At 37.9% G+C, this 13,907-nt stretch overlaps 1 protein-coding gene across 2 annotated transcripts in view; it reads right to left on the bottom strand.

The window, feature by feature from the left end:
- Positions 1-337: 337 nt before the first annotated feature.
- LOC127640662 (lactadherin-like) overlaps positions 338-13,907 on the bottom strand; it is a 28,837-nt gene continuing 15,267 nt past the window's right edge. Inside the window, exons 4-10 of one of the 2 annotated variants that reach the window (XM_052123350.1) lie at positions 7,574-7,687; positions 6,899-7,080; positions 6,205-6,360; positions 5,920-6,064; positions 3,769-3,971; positions 3,355-3,510; positions 338-1,958 (exon numbers count right to left, since the gene is read on the bottom strand). In XM_052123350.1, coding sequence (XP_051979310.1) covers positions 1,815-1,958; positions 3,355-3,510; positions 3,769-3,971; positions 5,920-6,064; positions 6,205-6,360; positions 6,899-7,080; positions 7,574-7,687 — 1,100 coding nt within the window. In that variant the 3' untranslated portion in view covers positions 338-1,814. The remainder of the gene's footprint in view (positions 1,959-3,354; positions 3,511-3,768; positions 3,972-5,919; positions 6,065-6,204; positions 6,361-6,898; positions 7,081-7,573; positions 7,688-13,907) is intronic. The other variant, XM_052123352.1, reaches the window with a different exon arrangement.

The raw sequence follows: 13,907 nt of genomic DNA, 5'->3' as shown, positions 1-13,907 counted from the left end.
TTAATAAAATGACCTTGAGACCAGATAAAAAGTTATTGCAAACATTTTGGGAAAAAGTTAGTTCTGAGAAAACATAGCATAATGTTTTTGCATATGCCACTTAATTTAATATTTTGTATCTAATGCAATAATATAAATACATTAAGTGTGACTGGATCCACTGTATATATTTATCCAATTGTGGATATTGAAAATGTGGACTTTTCCCATTGGATTCATAGAGTAAATATCCATCAGTTCTCTCAGCCTGTTTCCAATTCTAATTTCCTAAAGAGGATTCATATCAAGAAACCATGCTTCAAAGGCCACAAGTATCTATTTGTATTCTTTATTTATTCCAACAGTTAAGAACATGAGGAAAATATTTCAAGAGATACTACATAAATGCAACTAGTATAAACAATGTGAACACAAGAAGAACGTTACAGTGGGAGGCATTAAACAAAATAATAATAATAATTGAAAGAAAACACCTAATAGAAATAACAAAGATGCTGTGTGAAAATCAAATGCTAACATTGGTACAAATTGGTACTGAGTACAAAAGAAAAAAAGAAATGCATGCAGCCAAAATACAGAACCATGCTGGATTATGCTATTATTATTCTTCAGTGTTTGTTACCTTGAATAACCCACTTAAATTCATCTCAGAAAACATCTCAGGCAATCCTGCCCATACATTTTCCCCTTAATTCTTATATCATATTGCACAAGCCCAAAATTGTAAATTTATTAGAGTGGATGGGTTGGGGGTCACAATGCATCATTTTGAAAGCACTGTAGACTGGACGGTCATATGAGATATTCAGTGCCACCACATAAATTAAATTAGATTTGCACCCACCCCCCTCCTCGCATCTTAATATGCAAGAGCTTTAATACTGCATGTGTGATCAGTGATTGGGTATATCTAAGCATATACTGCTTGAAGTGTGGCCCCACTTTAAATAGAAGGGAAATTATACATTTGCAAGGACATCATAACAAGAAAGATGAGACCACTTTGGCTTTTGAGAGTACAATGTTGTTTGTATCAAAACTTTTGTTTTATTTCATAATTTTGCTGGAAAAATAAAATAAAAATAATAAAATTCAGTAGCACACAGATTCAACTGCACCTGAGATCCATGGCAGCTCTGGCCAAAGAATCAAATTTAAACAATACAAATCAAATGATAATAAATGATTGACTGAAAAACTAGTCACATTAAATGCATAAGTCTAGCTCTAAGACATGTCAAAACCTAAGTGACTTACAGCAAATATTGTTAAAAAAAACAGTTTTAGTATTTTCACAATGTACAAATTAGTATACTAGAGCACAACAAAAACAACAATATTTTTAAGAGTCCTGATTTGGTAATTTGCTAATTTAAACTACTTTATCAGCTAAGATATAAAACAATATGACAGCATTTACACCCAACTGACTAATGACTACTGTGAAAATAAATACATTGACATATTTGGTATGTACAGTTTACATTTTTCCAAAACTATAGTATTTTTTTCTTTTCTTTAATGTAGTTCTTCACTTCTATAAAATTAAGCAATTGCCTAATATGGGCACATCTAGGGCAAATAAACATCAATGTAGATTTTAGCATTTACTGTATAATTTATGTATAATGCTAAACAATTCAGGCTGTGGGTGTGGGTCACAAGCTGCAAGAAAGATAAGTCAGTCCCCCAGCTGTGCATGGTTGTGTGGTGTTGGTGCCCTCTGTTGCTAAGAGTGAGGCAGTGCAGGTGTGGCTCACAGGAGAAGGAATGTAGGGAAAAATAAAAGAGAAGAGAAAGAGGTGGGAGGAGATTTACTCATCACAGCCCAGCAGCTCCATTCGCAGGGTAATGCGTTCATGCCACGCCCACGGCAAGATGCGGACAAATCGTGAGTAGAAGGGGGGCTCGAACACGTTCTTTTTGTGCACGTTGTTGTCACTGTTGCCAGGGAAAATCTTCAGGTGAAGTGGAAGACATAAAGATGTGGTGAGACATGGACATGACAAAGAAGCTACATGTATACAGACACCGTGGCCAGTTAAAGACATATGGGGCTAGTGTCAAAATCTGTCAAGCATGTGGTATTTTTAGTGATGTGGAAACTTCTCCAGTTCTCTTTTCCCATAAAACATTACTCATGGCTTTTACTGAGAAATGGTTCCAAACTGGATGATATTTAAAAACATTCCACTGTTTTTCATATTGTTTGTATTGAAAGTTTTATGAAAATGTGTCCCGCATGATGATCTGTGTTTGAAAACTCTACAGATCCTAAAAGTGGACCAATTTTAGGCACATAAACATTACAACCACTAACACATGAAAAAAAAACAACAAGATAAAGGAAATTTAAGTAAACACAATGCAGCATTAGCAGCAAATTTTACTTCCAAAATGTGTCATAAATGTTTTCTCTCCAATTTGTAATGCCAAATTCTCAATGCGCTCTAGGTCCTCATGGTGGCGAACTGACTCGCCTCAATCCCCCATTCTAGGAAACACATGACAGATGTAAACAAACATGGATGAAACGGGCAGAGTGCATTTGGGTGCAGTCTTGGGGGGAAAGACGTAGACTGTGACACGAGTTTGAGGCGAGTGCAGTTAAATGTTTTCTCCACTTTGAGCAGAACCTCGATTTCCTCGTGGTCCCGTATTGTGGCTGTGTGCAGCCAATTTACATTGGCTGCTCACCATATGACTTCAGATTTGAGTCGTGGAGCATCATACACTACTAGGTTTTCTCTGTAGTTAGCTATAAAATATATTATATCCTCTAGCTAAATAGAACAAACATTTTACTATGCATTCAATTTGATTACATTTTTTTTTTTAATTACTCCAGAGTAACTGAACCATCTCTGTCTTACATCAGCATATCTAACCTTGTATGTGCTCAAACTATTTATCTCACGACTCTTGTTCATACATAGCATCAAAAATCTACTTTTCAGGTAATGTTGCAACCTCTCATTCAGGGAAATAGCCAGTGCCAAATATACTGGAATTTTCAAACAGGACTCGTTCACACATTACCTCTAAACTGAAAATTGCAGGTAATTTTTTGGAAAGGGCTGTATGTGTGAAAGCGACTTTTATGACAGGTGGTTGGAAAATAAGAGGGCTTGGTAATGTCAGCTAGAAAGAAAAGTTGCAAGCCATTACATTTTGAGTAAAGATTTCGAAGATAAAACATTTTTCGAGAGACGGGGGTGGTGTGTGACATGGGATGGTAAGTAAACGATAAGAGAATTTTCATTTTTTGGTGAACTAACCCTTTAAGACAGTAAATTCAGTCCATTTTGATTTTTTATGTTGACATTAATAGGGGGGAAACTTTTTAAAACAAACCTTATCTGTTTTCGTCTTGTCATCTTTAAATATGGTCCAGTACTTGCCGTCGTCACTGTGAGCCACTTTAAAGGCTGACACAAACTGCACATTACCAAAGTCTTTGGCTCCTTGCGTTATGATCCCAGTGATGCGCTTTGGTCGGAGTAAATCCACCTGATACATTAAACAGATTAAAAACTGATATTTAAGAGAAAAACTGATAGAAGTGATTAGTGTGTGCCAGCATTTCAATCTGATGTCACAGTTAAATTACGTCAGTAGAAGATTGCCTGGAAATTTTGTTCAAACTTGAACCCCTTGCCATAGATCATGTCTTGAAACATCATTTAAGATGAATCTAGACCAAATCTTTTTTTTTTAAACTGCACTTTCACAGCCTTCTCTTCCCATACCCCAAGTTGGTCATCTCACCTGCAGCCACTCTGAGTGGTTATTGGTGGCTGCGGTCCAGGCGTTGGTCTTGCCCTGCTTGTCCAGACGGGCATAATGCGGGTGCCAGGTAAAGGCCTCGATGCCCCAGGTGCGGAAAGTGCTGGAAGCTGTCAGCTGCCCGTCATTGATCAGACGTGATTTGATACCCAGTGGCTCGGAGCAACCTGTCATGTTCAAATACACTGTGAAGTGAGACAACGGGAAGGGGTACAGGAAGTGGCAGAGAGATGAATAGGAAGCATGTCAGCACAAGCGGCACAAACTACATCAGCAAGTTTCAAGCAGGTGAGCAGCGAGATGCAGTGTGATGGGGTGCATGTGAAGCGCATGCTGCAGTGACGGACAGCCTGAGATAGACGGATGGAAGAGTGAAGTATGTAATGCTATGAATTAAATATTGATATGAAATCTGCACTGTTCAAAACATTATATAAAAGTTACTTTCTAGAAAACATTCTTAGGCTGATCGCATGAAATTTATGTGAACATGACAACATTTTTGCTATTCAAAATGTACGTGCTGTATCATTTGGCAGCAGTTTTCCAGTGATATGTCCAGCTGGAGGCACCAATAACTAGTAAAATGGTGATGTATTCAAACAAGGTTTTCAGGTGAATTTTACATGGATGTTTTTTAAAACATCCCTAACCTAAATTTTTTGCCTGAATCTAACGCCTAGACCTAACCAAGTGCTTTCAAATATAAATCAGACATTAAAAAATACATCCTTACCAAATTAATGCTTAAACCTAACCATTAGTATTTGAAAATGCAAAAGCGAACCAACCACATCATTTCGATCTGCTTCTATGACTCTGTCGTGTCACGTGTCAGCTTGAGTTCATGGCAGAATTTGAACCACGATCCTCCGGCTCAAAGTCCAAAGCTCCAATCTGGTGAGCTACCGCGCATGCTATTTTGTTGGAATAAGTGTATATACTGTATGTATGTGGGTCTGTAATACAAGCATTAAAATGTATCGGTTTTCAAAAGTGTGTCAATATCATAAAATAGCAGGCTCTGAGTAACAGAGAAAAATAATATTAATAAAGTCATTTTCACGGGGGCCTGGGTAGCTAAGTGGTAAGGATGCTGACTACCATCGCTATGATCGCTATAATGTGGTTCGCTTTCGGCGGGGCGTGTGGTGAGTTGTGCGTAGATGCCGCGGTGGATGGCATAGGCCATGTCTCCGTGGTAATGCACTCAACGAGCCATGTGATAAAAATGTGTGGGTAGAGACACTCAGACATTGAGGCAACTGAGATGCCACCCGGCGAGTCACTACGCCACCACGAGGACTTGTACAAATTGGGAATTGGACATTCCAAATTGGGAGGAATTAAAAAAAAAAATTATTTTCAGCCATTAAAGTCATGATTTCAGTGAAAGTGAATAAAACGCATAGTTGTTGTAGTGCCTCTAGTGATCATTTCACCTGGAAACTGCAAGGAATTGGAGACACATATAACAAGTTTTGCAAAAATGTATATAAAGTCACTATATTGTTCTTAGCGGCCATTCACAATGAACGCGTTTTGTGTCCATCTGCTCACACAGGAGTGGCATGTTTTTTTAGATGCCCTGATAAGTTAAAGTTCTAGCTTTTCTCTGTGCAACTATGCGTTTGGTCTGAACTGCCCCTTATTTTTGAGCCCCAACAGGAACTCTAACTCTGGTCTTTTCTGTCAGTTATAATTAAAATAAATGAATCAAGAAATACGCATCTTAATTGTTCTTAAAAGTTTAGTGAAGAACAAAATATGCTAAGTACATACCACACAAATCAACCAATGTGATTCATTATGAATGACTATATTCAACATGTGCTAAATAAGTCAAATGTCTGATAGGATTATACTCAAAGAACATTTGATGGCTAGATTCCCGGCTTGGAGAGATTTCCTTTGTACCCTAAGCCAAATAGGTTGTGGTCCTTGCCTCCACCACATACTAAAGAGCAGGAAATGGAGCAAATTGTGATGCTGTTAACTCACTTTCTCTTGCTATTTACACAAAGCTAATGCACTTTTTGTACTTTGGCTCTCACAAATCTAATTCAAACTCTCACACAATAATGACTATATAATCATGCACAGTGATGGAAGAATATTTTATTGGGTCTTTACCATTGAGTTCACAGCCCACCAGCTCCATTCTCAGCGTACAGGCTTTACGACACACAATAGGAATGATTCGAACGTACTGAGCTATGATTGGAGGGTCAAACAAATTGGTCTTTGTCCTATCATTGTCCATGTTCCCAACAAAGACCTGGGGAAAAAATGTTTGCCTTAATTTAGAAGTTAATCAAACCATATCTACAAATTAATTAAACTAATTATACAACAAATGGAACTGATTGGCACATTCATTTAACCTGCTATTAAAATGTGACATCAGTGAATTCTCACCATATCTTTGTTCTGACCCTCTAGCCTGTACATGGTATAGGTTCGCCCATCCAAGCTTGATGCCACCTTAAAGGCTTTGATGAACTCTGCCGTGCCCATGCGACTGGCACCCTGGGTGATGATGCCAGTGAAACGCATCTTCCTCTGCATGTTGATCTACACACATGAATATCAAATAAACAAGCACATACACAAACACAAGTGAACAGATCTTGAGAAAATATTTCTTGCTTTAAAACAGCGTGTGTGAGAGGAATTTGTGTAAATTCAATTATTTCTGCTTTAAAAAAATTATGTGTTGAACGGTGAGGTCATCTGCCTAACATCTCCTTTTGTGTTCAATGGAAGATATAAAATGAAGGCAAATTTCATTTTAGGGTTAACTGTCCATGTAGAGTTTCAACGTTAAAATACTTTGTCCTAAAATCCCAGTTTGATATGAAGAGGCAACTATAAGTAAACCATTTATAGGTTGATTTTCCCCAAAAAATGATCTGTTTTTCTGACAGATAAAAGAGTGAGTGTTCAGGTTCGAGTGTATTTTGCAATTCCATTTGGGGATGCTAGTGGAAATTACTTCATCTTTAAACAGTAATCTGAACACTTAATGCACCATACAACATATTTTCCTATTTATTAAGCAAAAAAGCCTTTTTTTTTTTAAATGTTTTTGAAAGAGGTCTGTCTTTGTCACCTCGATCCAGGGATTCTTGTCATGTGTTGCAGACGTCCAGGCATTAACGAGTCCCTTGTTATTCAGTCGGGCCAACTCGGACCCCCAGCGCTGCAGCCCCAGAATGCCATAGTACACAGAGGAGGCAGAGATCTGAGACTCTGCGATTCCTCCTCCTTCCATCCCCAGCAGAGAGATGCAGCCTAGGGACCAGAGCCAGACATTAACACATATTCACCCACTCAAGAGACAAACAGTCTGACTGTACGACAGACAGCTGGATAAACAGTGTGATGACCGCATACACAGGGGAGAGACACAGACCGTGCTGAATGAAGTCACATAGAGCAATTTAAAGGTTTTCTAATATGTAGAGTCAACTATAAGTAAGCAATTGATAGGTTGATTGCCCTGAAAAGTATAAACACTGTGGCTCTCTAAGGGTTTCAAAACATTGCTCCATTATCCCAAACAACCTGACACAGAAGCATTGGCTCAACTAATGCCGTTAGTTTGGGGCAGGGCTATCTGTTTTTGAAACCAATGGAAGACGACAGGAGTGTTTGGGAAATCTTTTTTACCTTTATAGAAAAATTGCTTAAAAATGAAAATGAGGTGAAAAACAGTTACAACTTGCTTACAGTAGTTTTGTAAGCAAGTTGTGAGTTTTGAGCGTACTGGCAGCATCCTACTTACGCAGTTGGCAATGCTTTCCGACATATGGGGAGGGGCATTTACAGGTGAAATCTCCATCAAGATCTCGACAGATGCCTTTATTCTGACAGGGTTGGCCGGCGCATTCATTCACATCTGCAGAGCACAGGTCATAAGGTTTCTGTAACGCTCTTCCACAGGTGTAAAAAAGCAAAAAACTGGCCCATAAAAGCATATTTCAACTAAATATTTACTTCTCACTCACCAGCAGCAAGCACATGCACGTTTACACACCATATTAAATAAAAGGTTAATTTGAACAGATATTACCTCTAAATTAACTCCAACCAAATGATTTTATTATGATGGCTTGACAGTCAACATACTGCTATTCTACAGACTATGTTAAAGCCCCCCCCTAAAAAAAATTATAAAAATAACTTTGTACAGCAGTCCATCAAAAATGCAAAAAAAAAACATAGGCTTCTATTGACAATGTTCAAGCAGGCCAACGGAACGCTTGTTAATTCAAACTCTAATGGTCAAAATATTTAAACGTGAACAAGCACAAATGAGGTCTGCCATAACATGTCTTTAAGTTACAGTACTTTGTGAAGGTTTTATCTGAAGGTCTACATGACTATCTGTCTGTCAACTTTCAGACAAAGTGTTTCAAACCAACATCAAAGTTTGTCTTGACAAATGTATCTATCTCATTGTCAATGCTAACATTCTAGTATACTTTAACTTTTATAAATACATTCTTATAGCTTAAAAATTTGCAATTCTGATTTTACAAATAGACTAATTAATTATAAAGTTTGCTTTGCAATTTGCAACACAGTATTAACTCTGTACATTGCATGCTAAATTCCAACTAGATTATTTGGTTTCGAGGATTGTGTGAAGAGCTAATCACTTTTTATTGTATGTTTAACATTTTGCATGTGTGGTATTTGTTACCAAGCTCTGTATATACACTCTTGGAAAATTTGTGTAATGTTCCAAAATATGCGTGCCAAGTTCAGAAATGTGTCATTCAGTTCACAATGGCAATAATGTTGTCCAGGTATAGTATTGGGGCAAGGAAGTCTTGCCATCCTTTCTGAACTTAAGCTGTTCTGTGACCTCTGTTGTGGGTATTGAGAACACACACACACAACACACATACACACACGACACAGTCAAATCCTAGTTGGAAAGGTTCCACGACTGGATCTATACAGTTGTCCATTAAGAGGATAGAGGAGCAAAGGCATCAGCTGACACCAGACCTGCTAATCCACCTAAGTCCACCTAAGTCCAAGAGGGCCATGTTAGACCACAACCATGCTTTAAACACAGACCTGACAATTAAAAGGTTAATGTGATGACTCAGTGCTGCACACTTCCAAACCTCCAGAAGTCAGTAAGTGTTAACGGTCATAGTCAGCCTGTGTTGGAGTGGTATGACTGATTTCTTATGACCTACATTGTGATATAATAATGTAAACACATATATACAATATTTTATAGTGAAATATGGAGTTAGCTGGCCTGGTTGCGGATGTGGTACACAACAGATCCGTCTTTTGACGACGCTGTGAACGATAAACATTGGAGCGAGTGCTGCGCGCTATGGAGGATGATCGCATATTCCAGTTTTTAGGACTGCCTTTTCCCCTTGTATTACTTTGCTAACAAACAGCAAAGACACAGACCATGTCACAAAAAGGAAAGTAAAGAGAAAAAGACACTAGGTTTACCATAATTTACTGAGGGCTTGTATTTACCATCAGACATGAACATGCAGAAATGTAAGTTTCGAGACAAGCTAAAAATAATATTTATTGACAAATCATTATATAAGTATTTTATGAAAATAGTATATGAGACTATATTGATGTATTCTGAGTTTAAATTAGCTAGTTATCTACATCCCTGATGAAAAATCTGTGTAGAAAATGGATTTAGTCTACAATACTTGCTAAACCATTATAATAAAGCTAAAGCCATTCTACCAGCAAGCTTGAGAATGGCTGAATATGGTTACAGTGCCGAGAATTCCGGGCCGAGAACGGTTTATAATTGTGCTGTGCTGAACTGTACTTAAGTGGAAATGCTACGGTTACCATTCCGTACCATGCTCAGAAAATCTAGTAAACGTATGAATGCATATTTTCCACACAGTTTTACACCAACACAAAATCATATTTAAATATTGTAAATTATCTGCACCAAAACAATACATAGTAATAAACAACTTTTTACCAATTTTTTTTTTACTAAAACACTTTATATGAAAAATGCTTTTATGAGATATATTTGATTGATTATGACGACACAAATCAATTGTTGAACTATAAATTCGTGGAACTTATTTCTAACTATTTTTTTGCTATACTGAAGTTTAAATCAGAGACACCATTAAAAACTTCTGTCTGAATGCTCTTATATTTGCCAATCGCAAGACAAGGAAGTGTCGCACAGATTTAATGTAAAATCGTGCATAGTTATGGAAGCAAAATTAATGAGCTTTTTAAAAACATTTTTAAAAAGGAGTAGAAAACGCTTCCCTTATTTTCGGTTGTTGACATCAAAGGTTGTGCATCCAATCAAATTTTACAGTATTTTGGAAAAAAAATAATGTGTCACTTGGTAATATTGCGAATACTAATACAATATTTGGCCCAGTGTTCGTTCCATGTGTTTGGATGGTAAATAAAACTTATGCTATTGTTTATGCATTTACAAAATTATTCATATGTCATGTTGCTAATTTTTCATATTGCAGAATCTATGCAGATTATGGTAATTGTAATACATTTCAATGCTTGATTTTTAAGAACATTTTTTGTTTACTTTGCATATCAACACAGCACCAGAATTGTTTATTGTGCAGATGTAAAATCTAGATAAATCCAGAAAACCACTGTTCTAAACAGCCAAGATAACATGAGCATAAAGCCGAAAGTGATTAGTGTGGAAAAAAGGAAAACAAAGACACTAATTAAGAAAAGTCAGCAATTAGAAAAGAGAGGTGAAAGAGGGCAAACTGTGACAGAGAAATTAGGAGGAAAAAAAACCCCAGCTCTGATTGAGTGGGGGAAAAAGTAAATTAGACTGTAATGGCAGAAGCTCAAAATGCAGAAACCAAGCTTTCCATGAATGTTCCACTACCTCTTTAACTTTTGTCACAAACACTCCTAACAAAAAGAGACTCTGCAGTTAAACCATACAGCAGGTTTCTGCCCATTTCGATCAGCACAGTTAATGTGACCAGTACTCCACTGTGTAAAAGCTTTTGACACAGATTTCACAGCCTCTTGCAGAGCTTTCAAACCAATTTCATGCTGTCAGTGAAACATTTCTGACAGCTGAGAGCAGAGAACATGTGTGGACGTTTACTTTGCCTCCTCCACTTGCATTTTACCCCAGCAACAGGGCCAGCCTGTGACAGCGTGGGTGTGCTCTGCTACAGTCATATTTTAATTTGTGTTGGCACTATGTTTGGCACTAAACTAAAACTAAGCAGTGTGTTGTCCGTGCACTCGTAGTCAACAATCTTTGCCATCAATCGAGCATGATTTAGATGTCTGTCTGGAATTAAGAAGATTCCAAAAAGTCAATTCTAGGGCATCACTCTTCTAATCTAGCCACATTCCAGCCACATTGAGCATTGGAGTGTATGCCCGCATGCTTAACTAAACCCAGTCAAAACATTATAACCCTCACATCAAGCTTGAGAAAACTGGTATTGAAGCCATAATGTCCACCATAATTAGTGAGAAAGTGAGGGAGTCTATGTGGTTAGCTAAATGATCCGTGATGTCTTAAATGTATAGTGTGGAAAAGCAACATTTAACTATGGCAGGATCTTTTACAGAAATGTATTCTTCAAAATAACAATAAAATACTATGTAAAATGAAAATGGTATGTTACCAATTAGGCAAGTCTTTAAAGTCAGTAAGAAATAAAAAAAAACACATTTATATTCTTAAAGTTACACTCCAGATTTCTGGGCATCTAACGACATCTGTGGTTGAAAAATAAAATTGCCTGTTATTTGCTGAGGTTTTATTACATCATGCACCTATAATCTCCAGTGTTGGGTTTAATCACTTTGAAGTGGACGTAGTGTAGTAGAATGTTTACTCTGAAAATGCAACAAAAATAATGTTACTATGAGTACCCAGATGATGCACTATTTCAACCGTCAAAACAATGTGTGGAATATTGGACACTTCATGCACTCAGCACACGCGGCTTGCTGTACTTAGCGGAAGGGGCGGAGTTACAGAGAGCAATGGTGATCTGGAAAAACAATTGTAAATAATGGAGAATATGACAACTAGCAAAACTTCTGTGAAGACAGCACCTTACAAAAGTGAGTTAAATGCTTTACCATCATGCCATGATGTGAGAATAGAGCATCGACAGACCTGGGACTTATGCAAGGATCTTATTTGTGGACTTCAGTTCAGCCTTCAATGCCATCATGCCTGATCTTCTCTCAACAAAACTGACGCAGCTCTATGTGCCCACCCCAATCTGTTGATAGATCACCAGCTTTCTGACAGATAGGCAGCAGCTAGTGAGACTGAGGAAACTCACATACGGGACCCTCACTATTAGCACTGATGCTCCTCAGGGATGCATTCTCTCTCCACTGCTCTTCTCCCTGTACACGAATGACTGCACTGCAAAAGACCCCCGGTGTCAAGCTTCTGAATTTTGCAGACAACACCATGGTCATCTGCCTCATCCACGACAGTGACGAGTCTGCATACAGATGGGAGGTTGATCAGCAGGCTGTCTGGTCTGGTCACAACAACCTTGAGCGTTCTCAAAAGAGTGGAGCTGATAGTGGACTTCAGGGGGGAAAAAAAACAGCACAATCACTACTTGAAAAAAGTTTTTTTTGATCAAATCTCGTCAGGCCCTATTTCCAGCAGATATTCCTCCAACAACTTATCCTTGAGATGCTAAATTGCTAATTTGGTACTAGAAAATCACTTGCCATTATATCAAACACAGCTGAAAGCTATTTGTTTCGTTAAATGAAGCTTAACATTGTCTTTGTGTTTGTTTTTTTGTTGCATCAATTTGCAATAGACTGGCATGTCTTAAGGTCAATATTAGGACACAAATGACAAAAGAAACAGCTTTCTCTAGAAACTCTTCAGTCAATCATTGTTTTGAGGAATGAAGGCTATACAATGCTTGAAACTGCCAAAAAACTGAAGATTTCATACAAAGTTGTTCACTACAGTCTTCAAATACAAATGACAACTGGCTCTAACAAGGACAGAAAGAGATGTGGAAGGTCAGATGTACAACTAAACAAGAGGATAAGTACATCAGAGTCTCTAGGTTGACAAATAGACGCCTCACATGTCCTCAGCTGATAGCTTCATTGAATTCTACCCGCTCAACACCAGTTTCATGTACAACAGTAAAGAGAAGACTCAGGGGTGCAGGCCTTTAGCGCACTAAAGCTAGCAGCAACAAAACGCTTGGGTTTGTAATGTCACTTCCGTCACATGTTAAATGGCGAACGATTCCGTGTAGGCAAGTCAAGTAAATTTTATTTGTATAGCACCTTTAACAACACACATCGTTTCAAAGAAGCTTTACAGAAAATCAGGCATTAACGGAAGATTGTAAAAAAATATTTGTGTTCCATTTGGGACGATACTACACTTTGAGGGCAAAGTACATTTTGTAAGTGCATAGTATATAGTGTGTAATTTGGGACACAGCTAAGACAAACAGTATATTTGAAAAATGTATTGTCTGACCAAGAAAATAGCACGTTATCTGCTGTGGGACCTTCTTTTTTCACAGACATGACATAAACTTGATCCTCATCTGAAACTGCTTTTCTTTACGGCTGACTTCAACAATCTCGTTATTTTCACTCAGAAATACGTCACAATTTGGAAACTAAATAGGTTGCAAAAGCAGTTTCTTGTTGATTTTAAGAGAAAAATCATTGCACCAGCTGTGCATTTCCATAATGGAGTAACACCATTTGTTTAGAATGTGCGAGTATCATTGTCAGTTCTCTTGATGGGACTGTGTTAGGGGCTGTGTAGCTGTGACTTAGCTGTTTGTTACAGTGGTGTTTTGTGCTGAGGGCTGACGGTCTGTTTGCCCCTCAATCAACAGCAGATGACTGTAAATATTGAAGCAATTTTCTGCTGTGTTAACAGTTGCATCTGTTAACATAGCAAAGTATCGGCCATCTGCCCTCATTATATCCGAAGAGCTTCTGGGTTTGACGTAGACCACGGTACTTGGTAGGATAATTAGTCACACATTTCTGAAGAGCACAGCTGCATTTGATACGTTATCCTTGCAGTGCAAAATAACCCCTTCTAATAAAGTGATTCT

This window comes from Xyrauchen texanus, chromosome 49 (assembly GCF_025860055.1).
Source record: "Xyrauchen texanus isolate HMW12.3.18 chromosome 49, RBS_HiC_50CHRs, whole genome shotgun sequence".
Lineage (NCBI taxonomy): Eukaryota > Metazoa > Chordata > Actinopteri > Cypriniformes > Catostomidae > Xyrauchen > Xyrauchen texanus.
The sequence above is the reverse complement of the archived record's forward strand: the minus strand, read 5'-3'. Positions and strand labels throughout refer to the sequence as shown.